General features: G+C 38.1%; 1 protein-coding gene across 3 annotated transcripts; it reads right to left on the bottom strand.

Moving 5' to 3' along the window:
* Positions 1-3,213: 3,213 nt before the first annotated feature.
* tnfaip2a (tumor necrosis factor, alpha-induced protein 2a) lies at positions 3,214-26,098 on the bottom strand. Of its 3 annotated transcripts, none has more exons than XM_063002188.1 (12): positions 25,959-26,097; positions 20,750-20,926; positions 19,988-20,639; positions 17,308-17,422; positions 16,440-16,562; positions 16,199-16,293; positions 15,375-15,467; positions 14,527-14,650; positions 12,799-12,924; positions 12,540-12,692; positions 11,677-11,798; positions 3,214-4,568 (listed from the first exon to the last, which is right to left on the bottom strand). In XM_063002188.1, the coding sequence occupies exons 1-12, from the start codon at positions 26,005-26,007 to the stop codon at positions 4,388-4,390; spliced, it is 2,010 nt and encodes a 669-aa protein (XP_062858258.1). In that variant the 5' UTR covers positions 26,008-26,097; the 3' UTR covers positions 3,214-4,387. The 3 variants fall into 3 exon arrangements, with proteins under 3 accessions (XP_062858258.1, XP_062858260.1, XP_062858259.1); XM_063002189.1 differs by lacking the exon at positions 3,214-4,568 and adding an exon at positions 11,246-11,461 and having other exon boundaries at positions 25,959-26,098; XM_063002190.1 differs by lacking the exon at positions 20,750-20,926 and having other exon boundaries at positions 25,959-26,096.
* Between the last annotated feature and the right edge of the window lie 1,429 nt (positions 26,099-27,527).

Here is a 27,527-nt window from a genome sequence, read left to right as displayed (position 1 = left end):
AATAACATTAAACACAAAAACATTAATTGATAACATTATTACCAATTTAACTACAGCTACCAGTAACAATGGTGTGTTATATACGGATATCTCTGATCATTTACCAGTCTTCTCCATTGTAAACACAGTAATACAAGTAACTAGATTACGTATAAATGTAAGAAATTTTAATAAAAGAAACACTAATAAATTCATTGATTACATTTCAAGATGCACCTGGGATGATATGGTAATACTGAATAATGCTCAAGAATCCTACTCTGCATTTAGTGAGAAAATTAACTTAGGAATTAGTCAGTCATTTACATTTACAGAGAAGCAGCTAAGCAGAAAATCCAAGATCTGGATCACCAATGCACATAAGAAAGCAATTAAGAAAAAGCAATTAAGAAAAAGCACAAGCTTTATAGAGATTACCTAACAAATCCCACCCCTTTAATGCATAGAAAATATACAATTTATCGTAATAAACTTCATAACACACTTAGAAAAGCCAAACAGCAATTTTATCATAACAAATTCCAAAAAGCCCAAAATAACATGAAATACACATGGCAAATCATTAATGGACTTATTAATAAATGTACCCATACTACTTATGCCAAGGAGTTTAAATCCTCAAAAGATAATACAATTATTACTAGCCATCATGACATTGCTAAAGAATTCAATGATTTTTTTTTGTCTGTTGGTCCCTTATTAGCCGATAAAATACCAGATACTCCATTATCACTTCCACATTCTCACTCCACACTTAATGATTTCAAATTTCGACCAGTTACGTCAATGGAATTAAAAGATATAATAAATAAGCTTAAGAATAATGCAGCTGGTTTGGATGATTTCCAGCCAGCGTTATTAAAACAGTGTTTTCCATCAATAGCAAAACCTTTACTTCATCTTATAAACCAATCTTTAGTCAGCGGGGTATTTCCTGATGAGCTCAAATTGGCAAAAGTAATACCGTTATACAAATCAGATGATGCATCAGTATTTTCCAACTATAGGCCTATATCTATTTTACCATGTATTTCTAAAGTGTATGAAAAAGCTGTTTACAGCCAACTCATTTGTCATCTTAATAAATACAAACTGTTATATCATCATCAATATGGCTTTCGAGAAAAGCATTCTACTGCCATGGCACTTGTACAATTAACTGAGAACATTTTAAAAGCACTAGATAATAATGAAATAACTATTGGGGTCTTTATTGACCTATCTAAGGCATTTGACACAGTAAATCACAATATTTTATTGCAGAAATTACAACTCTATGGAATACATAACATGGAATTAGAATGGTTTAGAAGCTATTTATCACAACGAAAACAGTGTGTATCATGGCAGGGCACTTGCTCTAAATTGGAATATATAAAATGTGGGATTCCTCAAGGATCAATACTTGGACCACTACTGTTCTTAATATATGTGAATGATCTTTATTTGGCATCTAAGAATATTTTTTGTATCCTGTTTGCTGATGACTCTAGTATTTTTCTCTCTGATAAAGATGGTCACAAATTAATATCATCCATCAATTCGGAATTATCTAAAATTGAGCATTGGTTCAAAGCTAATAAATTATCACTTAATACAAAAAAAACATCATACATGCTATTTAGTCCTAAAAATAAAAAGGGCATAGATGTACTTCCAGCAGTGCATATGGCAGGTCATAACATAACACAGGTCCATTGTACTAAATTTCTTGGAATTATTATAGATGACAAACTGTGCTGGAAAGAGCACATTTCTTTAATTGCCAACAAAATAGCAAAAAATATTGGTGTCATCAGAAAAATCAAAATTCTCCTACCAAAAAAAACACTTATCAATTTGTATTATACAATGATCTATCCATATCTTTCCTACTGTAATATTATCTGGGCTAGTACATTCAAAAGTAATATTACCTGTTTACATGTACTTCAGAAACGTTTTGTTAGGATGATCTCTACATCAAATTATCATTCAAATTCTCGACCTCTTTTTCAGAATCTACAGATATTGAATGTTTATGAAATTAACCAAATTCAGATATGTCTGTTTATCTACTCTTATTTACATGATCTTCTGCCTGATTGTTTTGAAAATAGCTTTCATTACAATTCTCAAGTTCACCATTACTCCACAAGGTCATCTAATAACCTTCATACAGCATACTTTAGGACTTCACTAGGTCAGTTTGCCATCTCTTACCGAGGACCTATAATTTGGAATAACCTACCACCTCATCTAAATGAATGTAATAATATCAGTAACCTAAAAAAACAGCTTAAAGCCCATTTTTTATCACTGACATTCTAAAGCGTGACATGAATATTATATACAAGTTATTTTATTTCTTATTCTGTTGTTTGTTTTTATGTTTCGTAGTTATGTAATTTAAGCACTGTCACTATTGATTGGAGTGTTTTATATACATGTATGTGTGCGTGTGTGTATACATATTTGTATATATTTTGTTCCTTTTTTTATGTATGTATGTGTATGTGTGTATATGTATGTGTGTATATATATATATATGTGTATATGTATGTGTATGTATATATGTATGTATATATGTGTGTATGTGTGTGTGTGTATGTATGTATGTATATATATGTATGTGTATATATTTTTGTCTTGAGGGAAAGTTTGTTTATATAAGCCCATTCGGCTTTTTTTACTTTCCCTGCACATTCTTTTTTTTTTGTTATCATTAAGTTTTCTTTCTTCTTGTATTCATATGTGCAAATAAATAATAATAATAATAAAAAAACAGCATGAAAGGGGGCTAACAAAGCATGCAGAGAAACAGATGGACTACAGTCAGTAATTGTAGAATTACAAAGTGCATCTATATGGTAAGTGGAGCTGATAAAATGGACAGTGAGTGTAGAAACAAGGAGGTGGTTTTAATGTTATGGCTGATCAGTGCATGTCTAAATGGTTTTTCACTTTGTGCACAAAGCGAAATGCTAAAAATGCTTGTAATCACATTGTCACATGTCCTCACCAAAGTAATGCTAGAACAGAAAAGGACCATCACCAAACTGTTAAACAAATATACAGTAACTGGTAATAAAAATTGTGCAAGCCTTAAAACATCACCTTGTACTTGTAACAACTTTTGATATGCATCTGAGTTTTAGTAGTTGTAAAGACTTGGCTACCAGAAAATCATATCAAGCAACGAATAAACAAAAAACAACAGTGTATTTGTGGTAGAAGTACCTGAAGAGGTTTTAATACATTTACATTACATTAAATGTCCTGAACAATCTTATGATTAAAGTTCGAAGTTTCTCACTGAAAAAATAAGTAGTAGAATCTTCATGTAACACTAGAGATGTAACAATGCACCACAAGACAGTTAAAAATCGGTACACATGTGCCACGATTCAAATTGGTTATTAATTTAAGATGAATCGATATGCACTTTGCCTGGTTGACGGCACTTCACAAAGTTGCCAAGTAGAGGATTTTCCAGCCAAATTTTATTTGAGGATTCTTTCTTTTTTTTTATCATTCATTTGTTTAGATTTGTTTTAAAATTTAATTTCAGTTTTTTTTTTTTACACAATAAGCATTATTTGGCATAGTTTGTACCTACCTCAGAAATGAACAAAAAATAAGCACAAATACAGTATTTTTTTTTTTTTTTTTAAGAAAATCAATCTCAGGAAATCAGGAAAAAATCATATTGTGAACCCAGTATTGTGAATCATATCACATCGTGGGTAGATCATTACAAACATATGTAACACTGAAACAACAGATAATGAAGTACCATGCTGTGCTATACAGGATCATAAAAGTAATAAATACAAATTCAATATTTATTATTGGATCTGGTCTCTACCAGCTATACCTAAAGTCGTGTCCTTCTGCGTTGCCTATTGCAGCTGGCAGATGGGGCATGGACGTACAACAGTGTGTGATCTGTCAATTCCTCTGGTTGAGAATCACCTGTGCCTCATGAATACTGATTCGGTCCAGGAGGTAGTTCCCTTATATATAATTGTTTCTGACTCTTATTATAGTCAGTTTTGTTTGTTTTTTTGCTGACGTAGATGTTGCATTCCATTTCTTACTTTGTTTCTATAAATTTGGCCACCTTTTTATTTGTGATAGTCACCCTAGAACACCAAAGGGCTTTCCACAAACTGTTGCTGCAGATGGAAGTGGGAAGAATATAATTTCCCTTATATGATGGACATATAACACTGAAACATAGATTCAATAATAAGAAGGTGGCCCAGTACTGTTGTCTATATAGAGTAGAAAATGCATTTCTGTTATGTTATTGTTAAAACAGCAAAACGTGTCTGAAACAGAGCTCATGAACTAACATTAACATTTTCATTTTGTTATACACCAGGTTTAACAGCTGATAATTACATTACATTGTTTTTTTAATCTTTAAAATAGAACTGCGCTTGACACGGACTTTACTGAAGAATTCTTGATTGTGATCAGAGTTTACCAAAGCTGCGTTCTCAGCCAGGTTCATCTTAATGTTGCTCCTATCCGCACTGGAGAGGTTGGCCTTTAAATGCAGGAGGGCACTGACATGATAGTCCCTAGAGAGAGGAGCAATGAAAATGTGTCCAGTACAGGTAATATGGGTAAGATAGTTTTTACTTTAGCATTCACCACTTTTCCTGCTTAGTTTTCTCTTAGTCCTGACTCTGAATATATACAGTGTATCACAAAAGTGAGTACACCTCTCACATTTCTGCAGATATTTAAGTATATCTTTTCATGGGACAACACTGACAAAATGACACTTTGACACAATGAAAGGTAGTCTGTGTGCAGCTTATATAACAGTGTAAATTTATTCCTCCCTCAAAATAACTCAATATACAGCCATTAATGTCTAAACCACCGGCAACAAAAGTGAGTACACCCCTTAGTGAAAGTTCCTGAAGTGTCAATATTTTGTGTGGCCACCATTATTTCCCAGAACTGCCTTAACTCTCCTGGGCATGGAGTTTACCAGAGCTTCACAGGTTGCCACTGGAATGCTTTTCCACTCCTCCATGACGACATCACGGAGCTGGCGGATATTCGAGACTTTGCGCTCCTCCACCTTCCGCTTGAGGATGCCCCAAAGATGTTCTATTGGGTTTAGGTCTGGAGACATGCTTGGCCAGTCCATCACCTTTACCCTTAGCCTCTTCAATAAAGCAGTGGTCGTCTTAGAGGTGTGTTTGGGGTCATTATCATGCTGGAACACTGCCCTGCGACCCAGTTTCCGGAGGGAGGGGATCATGCTCTGCTTCAGTATTTCACAGTACATATTGGAGTTCATGTGTCCCTCAATGAAATGTAACTCCCCAACACCTGCTGCACTCATGCAGCCCCAGACCATGGCATTCCCACCACCATGCTTGACTGTAGGCATGACACACTTATCTTTGTACTCCTCACCTGATTGCCGCCACACATGCTTGAGACCATCTGAACCAAACAAATTAATCTTGGTCTCATCAGACCATAGGACATGGTTCCAGTAATCCATGTCCTTTGTTGACATGTCTTCAGCAAACTGTTTGCGGGCTTTCTTGTGTAGAGACTTCAGAAGAGGCTTCCTTCTGGGGTGACAGCCATGCAGACCAATTTGATGTAGTGTGCGGCGTATGGTCTGAGCACTGACAGGCTGACCCCCCACCTTTTCAATCTCTGCAGCAATGCTGACAGCACTCCTGCGCCTATCTTTCAAAGACAGCAGTTGGCTGTGACGCTGAGCACGTGCACTCAGCTTCTTTGGACGACCAACGCGAGGTCTGTTCTGAGTGGACCCTGCTCTTTTAAAACGCTGGATGATCTTGGCCACTGTGCTGCAGCTCAGTTTCAGGGTGTTGGCAATCTTCTTGTAGCCTTGGCCATCTTCATGTAGCGCAACAATTCGTCTTTTAAGATCCTCAGAGAGTTCTTTGCCATGAGGTGCCATGTTGGAACTTTCAGTGACCAGTATGAGAGAGTGTGAGAGCTGTACTACTAATTTGAACACACCTGCTCCCTATGCACACCTGAGACCTAGTAACACTAACAAATCACATGACATTTTGGAGGGAAAATGACAAGCAGTGCTCAATTTGGACATTTAGAGGTGTAGTCTCTTAGGGGTGTACTCACTTTTGTTGCCGGTGGTTTAGACATTAATGGCTGTATATTGAGTTATTTTGAGGGAAGAATACATTTACACTGTTATATAAGCTGCACACAGACTACTTTTCATTGTGTCAAAGTGTCATTTTGTCAGTGTTGTCCCATGAAAAGATATACTTAAATATCTGCAGAAATGTGAGGGGTGTACTCACTTTTGTGATACACTGTATATATACAGTGTATCACAAAAGTGAGTACACCCCTCACATTTCTGCAAATATTTCATTATATCTTTTCATGGGACAACACTATAGACATGAAACTTGGATATAACTTAGAGTAGTCAGTGTACAGCTTGTTTAGCAGTGTAGATTTACTGTCTTCTGAAAATAACTCAACACACAGCCATTAATGTCTAAATAGCTGGCAACATAAGTGAGTACACCCCACAGTGAACATGTCCAAATTGTGCACAAATGTGTCGTTGTCCCTCCCTGGTGTCATGTGTCAAGGTCCCAGGTGTAAATGGGGAGCAGGGCTGTTAAATTTGGTGTTTTGGGTACAATTCTCTCATACTGGCCACTGGATATTCAACATGGCACCTCATGGCAAAGAACACTCTGAGGATGTGAGAAATAGAATTGTTGCTCTCCACAAAGATGGCCTGGGCTATAAGAAGATTGCTAACACCCTGAAACTGAGCTACAGCATGGTGGCCAAGGTCATACAGCGGTTTTCCAGGACAGGTTCCACTCGGAACAGGCTTCGCCAGGGTCGACCAAAGAAGTTGAGTCCACGTGTTCGGCGTCATATCCAGAGGTTGGCTTTAAAAAATAGACACATGAGTGCTGCCAGCATTGCTGCAGAGGTTGAAGACGTGGGAGGTCAGCCTGTCAGTGCTCAGAGCATACGCTGCACACTGCATCAACTCGGTCTGCATGGTCGTCATCCCAGAAGGAAGCTGACGCACAAGAAAGCCCGCAAACAGTTTGCTGAAGACAAGCAGTCCAAGAACATGGATTACTGGAATGCCCTGTGGTCTGACGAGACCAAGATAAACTTGTTTGGCTCAGATGGTGTCCAGCATGTGTGGCGGCGCCCTGGTGAGAAGTACCAAGACAACTGTATCTTGCCTACAGTCAAGCATGGTGGTGGTAGCATCATGGTCTTGGGCTGCATGAGTGTTACTGGCACTGGGGAGCTGCAGTTCATTGAGGGAAACATGAATTCCAACATGTACTGTGACATTCTGAAACAGAGCATGATCCCCTCCCTTCGAAAACTGGGCCTCATGGCAGTTTTCCAACAGGATAACGACCCCAAACACAACCTCCAAGATGACAACTGCCTTGCTGAGGAAGCTGAAGGTAAAGGTGATGGACTAAACCCAATTGAGCGCATCCTCAAGTGGAAGGTGGAGGAGTTCAAGGTGTCTAACATCCACCAGCTCCGTGATGTCATCATGGAGGAGTGGAAGAGGATTCCAGTAGCAACCTGTGCAGCTCTGGTGAATTCCATGCCCAGGAGGGTTAAGGCAGTGCTGGATAATAATGGTGGTCACACAAAATATTGACACTTTGGGCACAATTTGGACATGTTCACTGTGGGGTGTACTCACTTATGTTGCCAGCTATTTAGACATTAATGGCTGTGTGTTGAGTTATTTTCAGAAGACAGTAAATCTACACTGCTATACAAGCTGTACACTGACTACTCTAAGTTATATCCAAGTTTCATGTCTATAGTGTTGTCCCATGAAAAGATATAATGAAATATTTGCAGAAATGTGAGGGGTGTACTCACTTTTGTGATACACTGTATATATATATATATATATATACAGTATATACTGTATATACAGTGGGGCCAAAAAGTATTTAGTCAGCCACTGATTGTGCAAGTTCTCCTACTTAGAAAGATGAGAGAGGTCTGTATTTTCATCATATGTACACTTCAACTATGAGAGACAAAATGAGAAAAAAAAATCCAGGAAATCACATTGTAGGATTTTTAAAGAATTTATTTGTAAATTATGGTGGAAAATAAGTATTTGGTCAATAACAAAAGTTCAACTCAATACTTTGTAACATAACATTTGTTGGCAATGACAGAGGTCAAATGTTTCCTGTAAGTCTTCACCAGGTTTGCACACACTGTAGCTGGTATTTTGGCCCATTCCTCCATGCAGATCTCCTCTAGAGCATTGATGTTTTGGGGCTGTCGCTGGGCAACACGGACTTTCAACTCCCTCCACAAATTTTCTATGAGGTTGAGGTCTGGAGACTGGCTAGGCCACTCCAGGACCTTGAAATGCTTTTTACGGAGCCACTCCTTCGTTGCCCGAGCGGTGTGTTTGGGATCATTGTCATGCTGGAAGACCCAGCCACGTTCCATCTTCAATGCTCTCACTGATGGAAGGAGGTTTTGGCTTAAAATCTCACGATACATGGCCCCGTTTATTCTTCCCTTAACTCGGATCAGTCGTCCTGTCCCCTTTGCAGAAAAACAGCCCCAAAGCATGATGTTTCCACCCCCATGCTTCACAGCAGGTATGGTGTTCTTGGGATGCAACTCAGCATTCTTCTTCCTCCAAACACGACGAGTTGAGTTTTTACCAAAAAGTTCCATTTTGGTTTCATCTGACCACATGATATTCTCCCAATCCTCTTCTGGATCATCCATATGCTCTCTGGCAAACTTCAGATGGGCCTGGACATGTACTGGCTTAAGCAGGGGGACACGCCTGGCACTGCAGGATTTGAGTCCCTCTCGGCGTAGTGTGTTACTGATGGTAGCCTTTGTTACTTTGGTCCCAGCTCTCTGCAGGTCATTCATCAGGTTCCTCCGTGTAGTTCTGGGATTTTTGCTCACCGTTCTCATGATCATTTTGACCCCACGGGATGAGATCTTGCGTGGGGCCCCAGATCGAGGGAGATTATCAATGGTCTTGTATGTCTTCCATTTTCTTACAATTGCTCCCACAGTTGATTTATTCACACCAACCTGCTTGCCTATTGTAGATTCACTCTTCCCAGCCTGGTGCAGGTCTACAATTTTCTTCCTGGTGTCCTTCGACAGCTCTTTGGTCTTGGCCATGGTTGAGTTTGGAGTCTGACTGTTTGAGGCTGTGGACAGGTGTCTTTTATACAGATAATGAGGTCAAACAGGTGCCATTAATACAGGTAACGAGTGGAGGACAGAAGAGCTTCTTAAAGAAGAAGTTTCAGGTCTGTGAGAGCCAGAAATCTTGCTTGTTTCTGGGTGACCAAATACTTATTTTCCACCATAATTTACAAATAAATTCTGGATTTTTTTTCTCATTTTGTCTCTCATAGTTGAAGTGTACATATGATAAAAATTACAGACCTCTCTCATCTTTCTAAGTAGGAGAACTTGCACAATCAGTGGCTGACTAAATACTTTTTGGCCCCACTGTATACAGACTTAATCTTTACCAAGTAAAAGCAGGAGAATAGTGTGTTGTATTTAAATTGCAGCTTTACCATCAATTTGTTATAACACACTAGAACTGATGACAATTGATCTGCCAAAAAACAAAAGAAAGCTGACTGTCACGCATCCCTCTGGCTCAGTACAAAGCCTAGCTCTTGGGGACTCCATTTCCCAGGGTGATCACATGACCTCTAGCATGCAGCCGGCAACCTATCCCAGATCGGCCTCACCCGATTACTGATTGTTTTCACCTGTTTCATAGTCTACTTAAGCTGTTTGCTTTGCTCAGTTAGTTGTGAGATATTGTCTCTTTGTACTTTCTGGTTTTTGACTTTTGGCCTTCTTTTCGACTTTTTTGGATTCACCTTTTTGTGTATGTTTGTTTGGTTATCAAGTCTCATCTGCACGTGACCTTCTTTGGCACGAACCTTTCACTGATTTTTAAAGTGATTTAATTTGTGACATGTTTGATACTAATCTGGGTTCCAGCACAGAGTAGATTTTTGACACTTTCTGCATTTAGATGCATAATCCCAATGACTTATACTTTTGAATGAAAAGAATTTGAGAAATTGAGGGTTAGGAGCTTCTGATTACTAGTCCAGTACCTTAACTGTTGAGCTACTACTGCCACATAATTGAACGTTGGTTGTTGACTTGATGTGAACAACTATTTTTAGTTAGATCCCAACTTTTAGGAATCAAGCATGGGGCATGTTTTTGTACAAGTATAAAGCCGAACTAGTTTAGTGAAGCTTGTACTGCTTTGTCAAATGTCCTGGTTTATTTGAAGATTGTGTGGTTTAAACAGAACCCAAGTTAACATAAACTGCTTTTTAAATGAAGGTCTCATTTATTAACACAAAAATGCTGTTCTGGAATGGGTAACAAAGCCAGACTCCAACAAGTCATGGTCAGAGTCGTTATCCACAAATGGAATACTGTGGTGAACCTGGTCGGCCTATCATCAACAACTCATCCACAAGGTCACAAAAACCCAGACCAACATCTAAAAAGACTCATGCCTCAGTTAAGTTCAATGCACATGATTCCACAATATGAAAGATGCAAAAATGGCATTTATAGGAAAGTTACAGGAATAATACTGTGGACTGAGGAGTCAAAGGTGGAGCATGTTTTAGACATGGGTCCTGTTACATTTGGCATAAAGCTAACATCACATTCCATCAACAGTCGAACACTGTAATGGTCTGGGGCTGCTTTGCTTTCACAGGACCTAGACAATGTCATAATTAAAGAAACCATAATCTCTTTATTAGAAAATCCTGAAGGACAATCTCCACCCATCAGTTTATGACCTATAGCAGAAGGACAATGATCCAAAGCACACAGGCAGTGTTAAGTCCTGACTTGAATCCCACTGAGATGTTTTGGCAAGACCTTAAACTGTTTAGTGTACCTAAAGTAAAACAATTCTGCAATGACTCATTGCAAGTTGTATTGTTTGATTCTTATTGCCAAGAGACACAACCAGTTATTATGTATACGTGTAAGGGATGGGCAGAATTACTTTTTCACATGGGTAATAAAAGTTTTGAATAAATTTTCAATAGATGGAATGATGATTTTACTCAAAATTGGTCAAAAGATATGACATTTAAATATTACAAATTACAAGAATATTTATCACATTTTATTTGTATTTAATATACAGTTGATTCAGAAAGAATGCAGATACTTTTGCACAGTTTATTGTGTTGTAGATTAATATTTCTACCCATCATACTACACTTAACTAAAACATTTTCACTTTGACAGCTGTAGGTATAGCCACATCACAGTTTATGATGCACAAGTACGCATTCGGCCACTATTGTAGCACAGTTGGTAGCCACCCCTTAGTTGTTGGAATCTGAAAACTGCTGCACGACTGATCACAGCCCACCTACTCGACACACACAAAGCCCCTTTTGACATGAAATATTCAGATTTGAAGTTTAAGCTGCAAGTACCAAAAATCATGTTGAGAATGTTTATAAATGTGTATAATTTTCAATATTTACACAAGTGCCTTTAAATATTACATATGATCCTATTCTAGTATTCTGACAGGTTACATGTGATCATTTGTGTGCCACAAAAAGCAATTTGTACACTCACCTGATATCTGGGTAATTTCTGGCCAGTGTAACCACCTCAATCTTGAGTGCCTCTGTATCTTGCAGCCTCAACATTTCTGACACCTTGGGTAAGATTCCCCGAAGCCATAGCTGTTTTGATCCCTGGAGGAATTGAACAACATCTTATCAATCAATCTCATCCAGTAATAGATTATTTTTTAACCAATTTGAGACCAACATCAAATAATATAAAACAGAGTCAGGAGTTCAGACAGAAAACATTTTAACAGGTTTTTTAAAGTTGTTGTTACATTTTAGGAACTAACAAAATATACATTTAGACAGGTAAACTGAGAAACCAGTTCAGACCAGACTGACACCACACGTCCAATCTGCAGCTGTTTCTTATTACCTGTCAGCGTTGGGTTCTCAAACAGTCGTATCGGGCACAGAAAGCCAGGCTTAGCTCCATTGAGATACTAATTAATTCCTATTAATTACACTTTTCTACACTTATCTATCTATATCAGCACTTCTTCGGTTTTCAAGTAATTATTGCCAAGCTCTGTGGTTTGTCCAAGTTGTCTGGGTGGTCAAAGATCAACTCAGAGTTGCACAAGAAGCTTGTTGACCATTAAAAATAACTGTGCTGAGTGTATATGTTTAACAAAGCAGGTTTTGGCATACTTTTTAAACACCCACAATAAAAGTAATGAAAGAACTCTATGAAGAACTATGAACGTGTTTTTGTTTTTCAGTCAAAAACATTGACATACAAGTTGTTCACACTTTGATTTTCAAAACAGCATCCCTTCCATTCTGGGGCTATAAGATATTTGTGTGCCTTTGTTTGGTTTTTGAAAAAAGAAACGCTGGAATAAAATACAAGCTGAGCAAACTGACCTTTTCAGCAAACAGTGTATGAATTCTGATGCTGTCCTCGCACAGAAATCCTGCAGCTGCTTCCTGCTCATCCTTTTTTAGTTTCAGGTTACTCTTTAACATCCTCCTGACATATTCAACCATCACATCCAAGTGCAGTTTATTTAACAGCTCCTGCAAACACATTCATATTATAGAACTGTGGACATGGTCCTAAAAATAGTTGTATTTTTTTTTTTTTTACAAAGACTAGAATGTGCTAGAAGTTTATGATATTTACCACCATGCATTCATGTTTTATGTCTGAAAAACGCTGTATCTTATCCTCCAGAGATTTAAGTAGATCTCCAACAAGCTTCTGACTTTCTGCAAACCAGGCCTGAGTCCACAGCTTTCGGTAGTGCTCCTGTGTAGATACAGTGGGGTAAAACAGCTTTATCAAGGGTTGCTGTATTCAGTAAATTACAATGCAATTTGTTTTATGTAAAATGTTTTTTTCAATAAAACTTCAGGAATGGGGAATTTTGGGAAAATTCCAAAGGGAAAATGGGAGTGTTGTGGAGCACCAGACCAATAAGAACAACAAGGCAAAACTTAATTCAGCTTCATAGTTTTATGTCAATTAAGCAATGAATTGAGTGGGCCAGATACAGAGGGGTAAAGGGTTTATTAAATGATTAAATTACACAAACATTGGTTTACTTGTCTTGTCTGCAATGTATTTCTATTATATTTACAGTGGTGCTTGAAAGTTTGTGAACCCTTTAGAATTTTCTATATTTCTGCATAAATATGACCTAAAACATCATCAGATTTTCACAAAAGTAGATTAAGAGAACCCAGTTAAACAAATGAGACAAAAATATTATACTTGGTCATTTATTTATTGAGGATCCAATATTACATGTGGCAAAAGTATGTGAACCTCTAGGATTCACAGTTAATTTGAAGGTGAAATTAGAGTCAGGTGTTTTCAATTAATGGGATGACAATCAGGTGTGAGTTGGCACCCTGTTTTATTTAAAGAACAGGGATCTATCAAAGTCTGCTCTTCACAACACAAGTTTGAGATTTCTGAGGACCTCAGAAAAAGAGTTGTTGATGCTCATCAGGCTGGAAAAGGTTACAAAACCATCTCTAAAGAGTTTGGACTCCACCAATACACAGTCAGACAGATTGTGTACAAATGGAGGAAATTCAAGACCATTGTTACCCTGCCCAGGAGTGGTCGACCAACAAAGATCACTCCAAGAGCAAGGCGTGTAATACTCGGCGAGGTCACAAAGGACCCCAGGGTAACTTCTAAGCAACTGAAGGCCTCTCTCACATTGGCTAATGTTCATGAGTCCACCATCAGGAGAACACTGAACAACAATGGTGTGCATGGCAGGGTTGCAAGGAGAAAGCCACTGCTCTCCAAAAAGAACATTGCTGCTCGTCTGCAGTTTGCAGCGAGCAGTTAATGTGAGGAAACCCACCAACATCCCAGAGTTGAAGCTGTTCTGTACAGAGGAATGGGCTAAAATTCCTCCAAGCCGGTGTGCAGGACTGATCAACAGTTACCGGAAACGTTTAGTTGCAGTTATTGCTGCAAAGGGGGCTCACACCAGATACTGAAAGCAAAGGTTCACATACTTTTTCCACTCACAAATATGTAATATTGGATCATTTTTCTCAATAAATAAATGACCAAGTACAATATTTTTGTCTAATTTGTTTAACTGGGTTCTCTTTATCTACTTTTAGGACTTGTGAAAATCTGATGATGTTTTAGGTCATATTTTTGCAGAAATATTAAAGGGTTCACAAACTTTCAAGCACCACTGTATGTATTAATGGCAAGTAATAAGTGTGTATGCATGTGCACATACATACGGACATCCATATACTCCCACACACACATTACACAGCCCTATTACACATTAGAAACATACTTGAAACATAAAAAGTAAGAATGTCTAAGTAATATATTTTCAAGTTATTATGCAAATTTACTTTATGTACCTACCTTGAGCTCTGTATGGATGGGAGTGAGTAAATATCTATGACAGAGGTCTTTCAGGTCTGATAGAGTGTTTAGCCAGATTTCCTTGTCTTCATATGCCAGGTTTTCTGCTTTGATTATATAATCACTGTACATATATAGACACACAGTGTTAAAAGCAGTACTTTCTTGTGTTGCCAGAGCTTATTTCTTCCTCAAAATAAGTTGATAAAAAGTGAAGCCAGAACAGTAATATCAATGTATCTGTATCATAAAGGGAGGGAGCCCATGTCCTCAAAATCCACACTGCATAAACTATGATTCAAAGTTGTTTTCCTGCTGAATACATGATTATGATGACACAAAGACATAATTTTCACAGGCTTTTTTGGTTTTGAACTAGTATTTTACAGAATAGCTTTTAAAGAATAAAAAATATAACTGCTTTAAATATTAAACTAAATATACTAGAAGCATTGGCAGGTTTCGGTAAGTAAATACAGTAAATGAAACAAATAATAAAGTTTATTGCCTACATACATGTTTTATACTGTGATGTTTCACTGATGTGCACATATTGTTAGAGATAAATTTTACTTCTGTCTGTGTCTGTCTACATTTAAAAGTGTAATTTTAAATGTGTAACCTGGATTTAAGATAAAATTAAAATATATACAACAACCACTTCGAGTAGAGAATAAACCCTATAAATCAATCAAACAAAAAATCCCTTTATTAAAAGTCCGTTTGTATTTATAGAATTATTTTAGAAAAATGCACCACTACAAATACACCAGATACACAAGAAAATGTTATGGTACCCTATCATGTTTCCGAAATGTTTAATAATTATTATAAAGTAACTATCTTACCTCAGCAGGTGAATACTATACAGACTGGCTTTCAGAATGTCACAAATTTTGCTGTTCTTTCCTTTGATAAGATCATCGATGGATTTCTTATAACTGCCAAGAAAAAAAAGTATTTGTACCCTCATTAATTGATGGTACCCATTAAAATGTAGCTGGAACAGTGGTCTTTTTGCCAGGGTCAAGTGTACAGTGTACAGTGTTTCAGTAGCTTCTAAAACACTATGTCTGGCCTATTAAACAATATATATCTAAATAAAACAATGTATCACCTATAAAAGCTTTCCTAATGGGTTATTTATTTATTTATTAGGAGTTTAACTTAGCTCCTAGGGAAAACCCACACAGACACTGGGGGAACATGCAAACTCCACACAGAATAGACCCCAACCGCTCCAATTATATACAAGCTGCCTGACTTTAAATAAGCAATAACAAGTCATTAGTCATTAGTAAGAAATTATTGTGAATTGCAAAACATATGACTAGCATATTATATTTCTATAAGATTCGGTAGCAACTGATTTTGTCCGCAGTAAATGTTCTAAGTCAAATCCATTGTAAAAAAAACATAAGAAGTCAGGATCTTGGGATCATGCAAATGTAAAATGTAAAAAGTCAAACACAAAAGTTTTCTTTTCCTCTTACAGAAATCGTCAGCGGCACTGATTTCAGTATTGTATTTAACACAGTAACACAAACAGTATTTATTTAAAAAGCAGATGATAACAGAGCAGGTAACTCCTGTAACTTAGCATCCTTCAAACACTTGTTTGAAAAGATTATGATAACATTAATTATTATAAGTATAGTTTTCAAGGAAGTACCTTTCAAGAAAGCTGCCTAGCTGATGCAGTATTTTCTTCGTACTCTCACAGTTACCTAAAATAATCACAGCCTCCTTCATGGCCCCATCCAAAAGCTGAACAATGAGAGAAAAATCTAGTATTATAGTGTATGTATTTAGACACAAATAAATGTACATTGTGGCAAAAAACAGCACAAAAACAACAAATAACACTTGATGAAAACATCAGGCAAGTAAAGATCAAGTGAAGTTGTTCTTACTGGTAAAATGTCGATGGCGAGATAAGTTATGTGCTTTCCATCCTCACTGAGCTCCAGATTGCCAGTCTCCCAACTTTTCTCTTCTTTCTTAAGAGCGTTTGAGAGCCATGTCTTGACCTCTGCCTTCAAACACAACAGAAATTTATTCATTTATTATAATTACTGTGTGTTGTAATTATAAAAAATTATTCGAAACATAATCCGAACTGAGCTCTAGACTCCCACTAACGGCTAGCAGGGGGGCATGGAGTACCACAGGGTATATCAAACCCAGGGGGGTCGTGAGCAAAGAAAAGTTGAGTTGCAGAAAAAAAAAAATCAATGTTTTATAATATTATTAATATTATTATATCATTAAATTATTACAATGAATTTTAACAGGCGCATAAACACAAAATGAACTTACCCCGACTGCCCCATTGAGGAGGCTTTACATTACATCTTGTAAATCACAATGGGACCAGGTTTTCACCATTTTCATTTATTAAGTATATTTTGTTTTGTGTTTTGTTTTGTTGCATTGTTTGTGTTTCCTGAGTTGTGGTGAAAATCATGGACAAAATGTGGGTCACTTGAAAAAACACACAGAAAAGCCAGCAAGGACCTGGCCCAGAGGCTGGGATTTTAAAGCGACTCTTCCAGCTACAGCAAATTAATGCTTAATGAGCCCCAGAGACTACCAATAGTCCCTGGCCCTGTCAGTCATCTGCACCTCCATGCCCCCCCTTGATGGTCATTAGTGGCATGGCAGATGGGCATGATGCTGTAATCCACACTCCCCTGCCAAGCTATACTGCAACATTATTTAAAGTTACAGAAACACTTTATAATTGACCCATACATTGAATTTTACAAAATCCTACATCACCTGTTTGTGTGAGAGATACTGCTTATGTAGTGATGCAAGCTGTTCCTCAGGTAACAATGATCCCAATGACTTAACGTTGATGTGTGGCTCCAGTTCTGCCTGTTGCAACACATCCCTAAAGCAGTAATTAAATGTAAACAATAAGACATGTTTTCTATTCACTCATTAAAACAAAGTGTATTAATATGTTTATTACAGTCAGGGAGAAAAAAAAGGATTTAACCATTTTTATTATTTAATTTAAATTTAATATACTGTTAGTGTAAAAGCCTACTAAAAATTAAAATAATAAAACTAATTAATAGGAAAAAATTATGTATGGTGGTGTAGTAAGAAGCACTATCCTCTTACAGCAATACCAGCCTGGGTTCAATTCTCAAGCAGGGCGGCCAGGGTCCTTTCTGTGTGGAGTTTGCATGTTCTCCCTGTGTTTGCGTGGGTTTTCTTCAGGTGCTCGACATGCAGTCAGGCCAACTGGATCTACTAAAAACTGCCCTAAGTGTGAGTGTTAAAATATGTGTGTGTCTGTCTGTGTGTGTGTGCCCTGTAATACACTGGCGACCTTTCCGGGGTGTTTACTACCTTTTGTCCAATGAATCAGACCCACCATGACTCTGATCAGGATAAGTGGTGGTAAAAAAATTAATAAATAAAATTCAGACATCAAATCATTAATACTTTCTGTGCAGTTGCAGTTTTGGAACATAATGCTTTTGCCATATTTTTTTCCTGCAATGTGAACTACTTCGCAATCTCAGTTCAGCTCAAAGCTGTTCACTGAGATTGAGGTCGGGGCTTTTTGCAGGCTACTATAGTTTTTTTCCACCAAACTCTTTAAACAACATCATAATGGTGCTTTCTTTGAGCACAGAATAGGATTTGTTCTGTACAAAAAATGATGCCACAAAGTTAAAGCATTTGGTATTACTGATTGTTTACATCTGTTTGTAATGAGTGATGCAGAAAAACAGGAACTCAGGGAAGGGTGTTTACATACTTTTGTTGATTTAGTTCATTTTTGTGTCATGTGACCATTAATCTGATTTGTCTAAATGCTTGTGTGCAGAATGTAACCATCATCTCTTTTATCTTTCCTTTTTTTTTTTAGCAGTTCCATGAACGCTTTCCTGGTGAATGTTCAGACCAATTACAGAGACAGGACCGTTCAAGGTGTTTGCTGTGTCTCTGCAGCTTTTTTCCCTTTCAGTATTGTTTAATAATTTTGTTTTTGAGAACTTTAGAAAGCTACATCAGCTTTATTATTATTGCTACTTCTTAAGTGAAATATTCCCAGTCATTGACAGCTTCTTTTACAATAAAAGCCAGGTGCACTTTTATGTTAATATCTAGAACTTTATTATTTTATTGTAAGCTTGGAATGTATACATTTTTAATATGATAATACTTTATTTTGTTTGTTTGTTTGTTTATTAGGATTTTAACGTCATGTTTTACACTTTTGGTTACATTCATGACAGAAATGGTAGCTACTCGTTACACAAGATTCATCAGTTCACAAGGTTATATCGAACACAGTCTTGGACAATTTAGTGTCTCCAGGTTACCTCACTTGCACCCAGAGGAAACCCACGCAGACACGGGAAGAACATGCAAACTCCACACAGAAAGGACCTGGACCGCCCCACCTGGGGATCGAACCCAGGACCTTCTTGCTGTGAGGCGACAGTGCTACTTTATTTCATTATTTTTTTAATAATACATTTGTTTACATTATTATTTTTTTTAAAGATTTTTCTTTATGCATTTTCTCTCCTTTTTCTCCCTTTTTAGTGCGTCCAATTGCGTCATGCTTCCTCTCCACCAATGCCGATCTCTGCTCTGATTGAGCAGAACGAAGCTAACCCACGCCCTCTCCGACATGTGGGCAGCATGCCGTATGCATCTTATCACCTACACTTTGACGAGTGCAGCTTAGAGTGCAGCTTAGCATTGTGTAAGGAGGGACACACCCTAAGAGCACTCTTTTCTCATCTCTGTGCAGGCACCATCAATCATCCAGCAGAGGTCGTAATTGCACCAGTCATGGGAGAGAGACCCCCATCCGGCTTAGTCCCGCCCATCTGCACAACAGGCCAATCGTTGTTCATGTGGCCGCTTAGCCTCAGCCAGTAAGCAGAGCTGAGATTCGCTATAATGTATTCGAGATCCCAGCTCTGGTTCCAGCATGTGTTTTTACCACTGTGCCACCTGAGCGGCTTTGTTTACATTATTAAACATATATTTATATTTTGATGGTCATAAGACATTACGTGTGTACATCTGTTTTGTTGATGATGTCAAGCCGACGCCCCTTAAGATCATTGGTCAATGAAGCTAATGATCCACAGCTAAACCAAATTGCAGGTTAAATGCTCAATACATTTAAGGAGAGGCTGCCGCTTGCTCAGCGGAGGCTATTTTCACATTGTTATGGTTTATAAGTTTAGCATTTAGCTTAGGTTATGTGTTAGTGTGTCTTGTTTTGTGCTTTTGTCTAGTCTGTTACTTCAAATAAACATTTGAAACGTCTGCGTGTGAAGCGTGTGTGTCCACTTTTGTCTGGAGCCCATTTGTTACATGGACACATGCACTAGACATATATTAAATAAATGACAAAAGGGGTTTTATTAAAACACACACAGTGTACATACATTGGCTTATTAAATTACTTGCCACTTACTTCGGATAGTACCGATGAATCCAACTCAGAATGTAGACGCAGTCTTCCAAGTCGACGCTGGAATGAGTCAATGCCAACAGTTTCATGGAGAAAGCTTTATGGTAGAGCTGAGAATACATGTTGCAAATGTTGAACTCTGTTGTGTAACACTGCTGCACATCTTGGACAACACAAAGCAAGTCTTTTTGAATGCGGTTGCCCATCCGGCACACCTCCCTCTTCAGAGGTGTTGCCAGCTTATCCACTCCATTTTCTTTTTCACTCGCCTTCTCCATGCGTACCTCCACCAGTGTCTGAAGCTGCAAGTCATGCTGCTTTCGGCACCTTATAGGCCTCCAGCATGGACGATCCTCATTAGCTGCATCCTCCCAGAGCTTGTCTTGCTGTTCCTGCTGAAGTATAGCGGTCACAGCACTTCTCAGTCGGTCCTTGTTCTCCTTATTGAAGGAGTCAGTTATGGCAAGCTTCAGATGCAGCTTGAAGATCTCATAGTTGTTCTGCAATTTTTCTTTCTCGTCATCTGTGCAATTTCCCTGTTGGTCTGAAGACTGACAGCTGCTGAATAGGCGTTGTTCCTGTTCCAAAAGCTGCTGGCCTGCTTCTGCTAAATTATTCTGTTCCAGATTCTGCTTGAAATCCAAGACTGGGAGCTCTGAAAGAATGCAAGATTGTTTCAAGTTTCTTAAATACAAATAGACACAACAAGAAAATATATAGAATATATATATAGATTCAAGCTAGTTTGCAAAGCTTAAGCTATACCTGGCTGAATGTCATGTGGGTTCAGAATTTTGGCACCTCTTAATGCATCCTTTATATTCAGAATTTTTAGCTTAAGTTTTAGTTTCTTCACCACTGGGTTTTCTTTAAAGGAGCACTTTTTTGGCTTTTCTACCACATCAGAACAAACGGAGTGACTGCAAAGTGTCTTATCTTTATCTGTAAAAATACAGATCATTTACAAACAGAGAGACATATATTTAGTTTAACAAATTTATATTCAGGATGATACAATTAAATTGCAAAGTAACCATCATTTACCAATTTCCACTATCCTCCATGAGCCAGCGGAAGCTATAATTGCATTCCCACCCTTCAGACGGTCTAATCATAGTCTGTGTAGGCGCCTGGCCTGCAGGTAGAAGAGCTGAGATTCAAAATTGCGAGTTTGAGATGTCAGCACTGGTGTGCTATTGTTTTTAACTGCTGTGCCACCCAAGCGCCTGAAACTCTTGATTCTATACAAGATGTTTTTACCGTTTGACCACTTGTTGCTTTTGAAAACTAAATTCATGAGTGTTTATTAAACAAATTTAAGAAATATAGATGTAAGAGTGAGTCTCACTTGATTCCAGCAATCTGAGACCCACTCCAAACACAATCATTTATTTGTAACGTACAAAACATGTGGTTTCTCCAAATTCAACACTAAATGGAACTCAATGACTACTGCAGTCTCAGAATCATTCAACTCATTCATGACTGTAATGAAGGGCATATGATGGAGACGAGGACGGACACACGTTTACTCATAATTACGATGGAAGACAGGGTATCACAAGACAAGACACACAAACACCTGAACTATGCTAGCTGCTAATGCTAAGCTAAACACATGAAACATGACCCTAATGTTAAACATAAACCTGTAAATACTTAAGATTGTTAAACAAGATTCCTAAGCAGGAGCAATAGCAATCAACCAAACACCATGCCTGTCAAAATCATCAAAATATCAACAACAATGACTATCAAAATGACTATCAAAATATCAACAACAAGGGGAACTGCGCTGTGAGAATCATGTTTTTTGATCGCTCCAGTGCCTTGAACACCATCTAGCCCCTCCTACTCAGAGATAAGCTGACCAGGATGCAAGTGGACCCATACCTGGTAACATGGATCACGGACTACCTAACTGGCAGACCACAGTATGTCAGACTGAGACTTCAGAGACTGTGGTTAGCAGCACTGGAGCACCACGGGAAACTGTGCTTTCCCCTTTCCAGTTTACACTATACATATCAGACTTTAATTACAACTCAGAGACTTGCCACATGCAAAAGTTTTCTGATGACACTGTGATTATTGGGTGCGTACGGGATGGACAGGAGGAGGAGTATAGGAACCTGGTTGATGACTTTGTTGCTTGGTGCCGGTTGAACCATCTACAGTTAAATACATCGAAAACGATGGTGGTGGACTTTCATAGATTTGGGCATACCTTGCAGCCAGTCTCTATTGAGGAGTCTAATGTGGAGTTGGTAAGGACCTACAAGTACCTTGGTCTGCAGCTGGACGATAAATTGGACTGGTTATAAAAGCACGGACAATATATACAGAAAGACACAAAGACAGCTTTATTTCCTGAGAAGGCTGGGGTCCTTCAGCATAGGTAGGACACTCCTGCAGATGTTTTATCAATCCGTGGTTGCTAGCACTCTCTTTTATGCTGTGGTGTGCTGGGGAGGCAGCATTAAGAAGAGGGATGTAACACGGTTGGATAAACTGGTCAGGAAAGCCGGAAGGGTGGTCGGAATAGAGTTGGAATCACTTGGAATCACTTGTCCACATCCGCTGCACACTGAGACAGAGCAGTGTATTCAGTAACAGACTACTGTCACAGAGCTGCTCTACAGACAGACTCAGGAAATTCTTTGTTACCAGAGCCACTGGGCTCTTTAACTCTATGCAGGGGGCTGCGGAGAGGAACTGAAGACTGAATTGTGGCACATGTACATGTACAAACATCTATGTATGTATCTACAGGCACATCCGCACCTTTTGTACATTTTCTTATATTTGCAGTGTGGTTCACTTTATAATTCACTTTATAATTTATATTTTACAGCTGTTTGTATAATGTGAATCGTACTATTACTTTTGACTTTTGATTTATGTAACTTGCTACTGAGGCCTTATTTCCTTCGGGATTAATAAAGTATCTATCTATCTATCTATCTATCTATCTATCTATCTATCTATCTATCTATCTATCTATCTATCTATCTATCTATCTATCAACAATGACTATCAAAATCATCAAAATATCAACCACAACCATAGCAAAATAGCATCCACTAAATGATCCACAGCTCAGTCCTTGAATACCTTAAATATACAACCTAATGAGGATATTTACCTTCACTGACTAATAATCATGAGGGGGCATCAATGGCAAGCATCTTAAGTACTTAATATAGCAGCATTTTGTTGTTATGACCAGTTGCAAACATAATACATATCCAGACACCAGCTTCTGGCAGCATTCCTAGGGAATCTTAGCCCATTCCTCATAGGCAATGACCTCCAGTTCACTAATAGTCTTGGGTTTGCATGCTGCAACTGCCTTCTAGGAATTTGCCTCCCACTTTTTATGGGGTTTAGGTTTTTAGGGTTTTAAGGTGACTGCCATTCCAGAATTCACCAGGACTTCTTCTGAAACGTTTAGTATGTTCCGTACTACGCAGAGAGAAACCTCAGTGCCTGCTGCCACCAAATCCTGATGCAGGTCTTTTGCAATAACTCAAAAGTTTGCCTCATCAGGAATCTAGTGGCAGTCGGTGAAGCTTCCTCGTTCCGCCACAGCAGTGTAGTCAATGTATCTTTAACTTTGAACTCTGGGATTAGCCTTTGCTGTCTTTTTGTATCCTTTTCATTGTTTGTGAAAAACCTGATGCAGCTAATAAAGCGCTTGACTGGTTTTATTACATGCCTGAGACAACACCTGATTTGCAAATGTGCGCTCTTATTAAAGATTCTATTCAGGTGGTTGAATAAGTCTGACACTGCAGTAGTTCTTAAATGTGGCATTTTGTTTTGAACCACTTGTTATGTTAGTTGTGTTGACCTATTTAAATAGTTCTTGTTTGATTGGTTTATTGCAAACAGCTAAAAGTTTGTAAACCTAAATTACAATGGGGGTTTAATCATTTTTATTGTAACTACGCGTTGTTCTATCTAATGTTAAATATAACTGAAGGCTCTCAATGTTAAACATAAATAGAATCTAGCCAAATGCAATGTGAGTATAAATGGGCCACAGTCATAACAGCCACAAGGCAATGCCAAACTCCCCCTTTCTCTGGCATACCATCTGGGCCAAAACGTCTTCAAATTATGTGCCTGTCAAATCGATAAATTACGTGTAGATGGCAAAAATGTATGTTTAGTAACATCTTGGCATCTTACAGCCAACCAGAAAACTTACTAGAATAAACTTGAATATATCTGCATGTCAGTAAGGGACCGGAACAAAACGTGACAAGGTTTTACATACAATATTCCATATTCATTAACTTCTTATATGTATTGCAATGCATTATCTATACACCGAGACATACCTGCCAGCATTGCCATACATTATTTGAACACACAAAAAAAAGCATCTGGTAAAGCAAAAACATACACTATATTGCCAAAAGTATTCGCTCATCTGCCTTCACACGCATATGAACTTGAGTGACATCTCATTCTTAATCCATAAGGTTTAATATGATGTTGGACTACCCTTTGCTGCTATAACAGCTTCAACTCTTCTGGGAAGGCTTTCCACAAGGTTTAGAAGTGTGTTTATGTGTGAAGCGCATTTATGAGGCAACTGATGTTGACACTGATGTTGGACGAGAAGGCCTGGCTCGCAGTCTTCGCTCTGATTCATCCCAAAGGTGTTCTATCAGGTTGCAGTCAGGACTCTGTGCAGGCCAGTCAAGTTCTTCCACACCAAACTCACTCAACCATGTCTTTATGGACCTTGCTTTGTGCACTGGTGCGCAGTCATGTTGGAACAGGAAGGGGCCATCCCCAAACTGTTCCCACAAAGTTGGGAGCATGAAATTGTCCAAAATCTCAAGGTGCTTGGTTTTATACACATGGAAGTGACTGGAACACCTGAATTCAATGATTTGGATGGGTGAGTAAATACTTTTGGCAATATAGTGTATATATTTTTTTTTTGGCCCCAAGTTTATATAAAGTTTATGGCCCCGATGGTGTGCCATATCATTCTCTCTCGTAATATGATCTGATATTTTATTTGCCTAACAGAGCCAATTAGAAATAATTAAAGACAACTATTCCAGGCAAACGATTCTAAGAGTTTTGGCCCCGATGGTGTGCCATATCATTCTCTCTCGTAATATGATCTGATATTTTATTTGACTAACAGAGTTAGAAATAAGTAAAGAAAACGATTCTAGGCAAACGATTCCAGGCAATCAATTCCAGGCAAACGATTCTAAGAGTTTATGGCCCCGATGGTGTGCCATATCATTCTCTCTCGTAATATGATCTGATATTTTATTTGACTAACAGAGTCATTAGAAATAAGTAAAGACAACGATTCTAGGCAAACGATTCCAGGCAAACGATTCTAAGAGTTTTTGGCCCCGATGGTGTGCCATATAATTCTCTCTCGTAATATGATCTGATATTTTATTTGACTAACAGAGTTAGAAATAAGTAAAGAAAACGATTCTAGACAAACGATTCTAAGAGTTTTTGGCCCCGATGGTGTGCCATATCATTCTCTCTCGTAATATGATCTAATATTTTATTTGACTAACAGAGCCCTTAGAAATAAGTAAAGAAAACTTCATACAGACAGCATAAAGATGTTTATGATAGGCTTAGATATAAACATACAGAAAAATAGTCTTTGCTCAGTTATTTAGTTGGCTGGAAAGAAGGGGGGTTATTGAAACAGGACTCTTGGGCGGAGGGGGGGGGGGATGGGTCCTGATCTGACAAAAATATACACCATGTATATACAAAAATAACAGTTTACTGTCTTTTTTAATTACACTTTCATTTCGTGCTTTTTCTACATTCTTCAACAACAGTTCTGACAAATAGTTTAACATCATTTAACATTCACATCATATTCTGAACATCGTTAAGGCTGCTGCAGACAGACTGAAGATGGAGGCAGAAAGGCTGGAGACTAAAGCGTTTTGCTAGAAGATTCTCTTACCTTTACTTTTCTTCCCACGGTTGCGAGCGAGATTAATATTCTTCAACATTATCCAGGGGTGATTAAGCAGCTGCGGGTGAGCTGCTCAGTTCTGAGCGTGCTGGTGCGCAGTGACTTGCTGAAAACTGCCTCGCGCCCTTTATATAGCTGTTAACCACTGGCAACACACCCACCATCCACTACCCACCACCACCACCACCACCAAGGAATCCACCGGCACAAAGAAACTGCTTTCACTTTCTTTTCCTTTATTTCTTCTTCATGCTGCATCATACATCCATACCCCTCACTCATTCCAGCTATGACACTGGCAAGGCTCCACAAGAGTTCGGAGTATGACTATGGACATTTGTGCCATTTCAGAAACTGAAGTTTAAAGAGAAGGTCTGGATAGCAACCAACATCCCTGTTTATTCCAAATGTGTTCTGTGATGCTAAAGTCAGAACTCACAGTTCACTGGATTTCCTTTACACTAAACCAGGCAGGGACGACTGGCTGTAGCTAAAGACTGAGGGTCCTAATGTAGCCATGTGTGTATGTACTTGTATGCACATGCATACAGGGTATCAGGGCCGGCGCTAGGGGGGGGCTGAGGGGGGCATTGCCCCCCCAAATTGGGTCTTTGCCCCCCCAAGCACAATGCAAGCAACGGCTATTTTTAAAATTATCTCTGAACCAATCACAAAAATGCATTTTGTTTTACAGTGTGAAGATATTTCCTTGCTTATTCCTGATTGGCTCTTTGAGTCATATAAAAATCGGCAGACTGCCCCAAACAGTTCAGTTCGGCAGTATATGTTCTGTTAGTGTGAGCGAGAGGCAGGTATACTGGTAAACACTTTTGTTTTACAGAATTAGTATTCTTTTGTTTTCTTTATATTTTAATTTCCCAATAATATAAATATTCTCACTCATTCCTATTTCCACGTTTGAATATTCTCAGTCTGTGTGTAGGTACATTTGTCAGCTTTGACTTAAATTTGTATTAAAGCCTTTCAAGAAATAGAGTTGTTCTATTAGTAATGGCAATTTAATTAAGGGGGCGTATTAAAATGAAATACAATTAGATAATCTTTTTTCTCCATTTACATAATCAACATGTATTTTTTAATCATTGGGTTTTAAGTTTAAGTTCGAAAACAAGCATTTTTATTTCTTTACCTCATACATCACTTTAAGCCAGTATCAATAGCTTGGCTGTCATCATTCATGCACAAATCAAGCCTTGAATATATTTCTGGCTTCAAAAACATGACTATCAACATGCCCCCTCATTAGGTTTTACTGCCCCCCCAAGCAAAGCAGTCCAGAACCGGGGCTGATGGGTATGTATTTGCATTTGTGTACATGAGTATATATGTATTTGCATGTGTGTATATGTATGTATATGGGTATATATGTGTATGTATATACTGTATATATGGCTATGTTTGCCTCATTGTGCAATATTGTCACGTCACTTTACTATTTAATAATTTAATTACTATTCAATCTTTACACTAAAATTATACCTTATGCATCATTACAGTTACCAGTTATTCATTTTATGTAAATTACAAGAAATACTT

The sequence above is a fragment of the Trichomycterus rosablanca genome, chromosome 9 (genome assembly GCF_030014385.1).
Source record: "Trichomycterus rosablanca isolate fTriRos1 chromosome 9, fTriRos1.hap1, whole genome shotgun sequence".
NCBI classification, from domain to species: domain Eukaryota; kingdom Metazoa; phylum Chordata; class Actinopteri; order Siluriformes; family Trichomycteridae; genus Trichomycterus; species Trichomycterus rosablanca.
The sequence above is the reverse complement of the archived record's forward strand: the minus strand, read 5'-3'. Positions and strand labels throughout refer to the sequence as shown.

Coding starts and splice junctions, on each gene's coding strand:
- tnfaip2a (XM_063002188.1), bottom strand. CDS start 26,007: ATGTTGAAGAATATTAATCTCGCTCGCAACCGTGGGAAGAAAAGTAAA. Junction 17,423..19,987: donor ATTCATCGGTACTATCCGAA/GTAAGTGGCAAG, acceptor TTACTGCTTTAG/GGATGTGTTGCAACAGGCAG. Junction 12,925..14,526: donor CCATCCATACAGAGCTCAAG/GTAGGTACATAA, acceptor GTATCTACACAG/GAGCACTACCGAAAGCTGTG.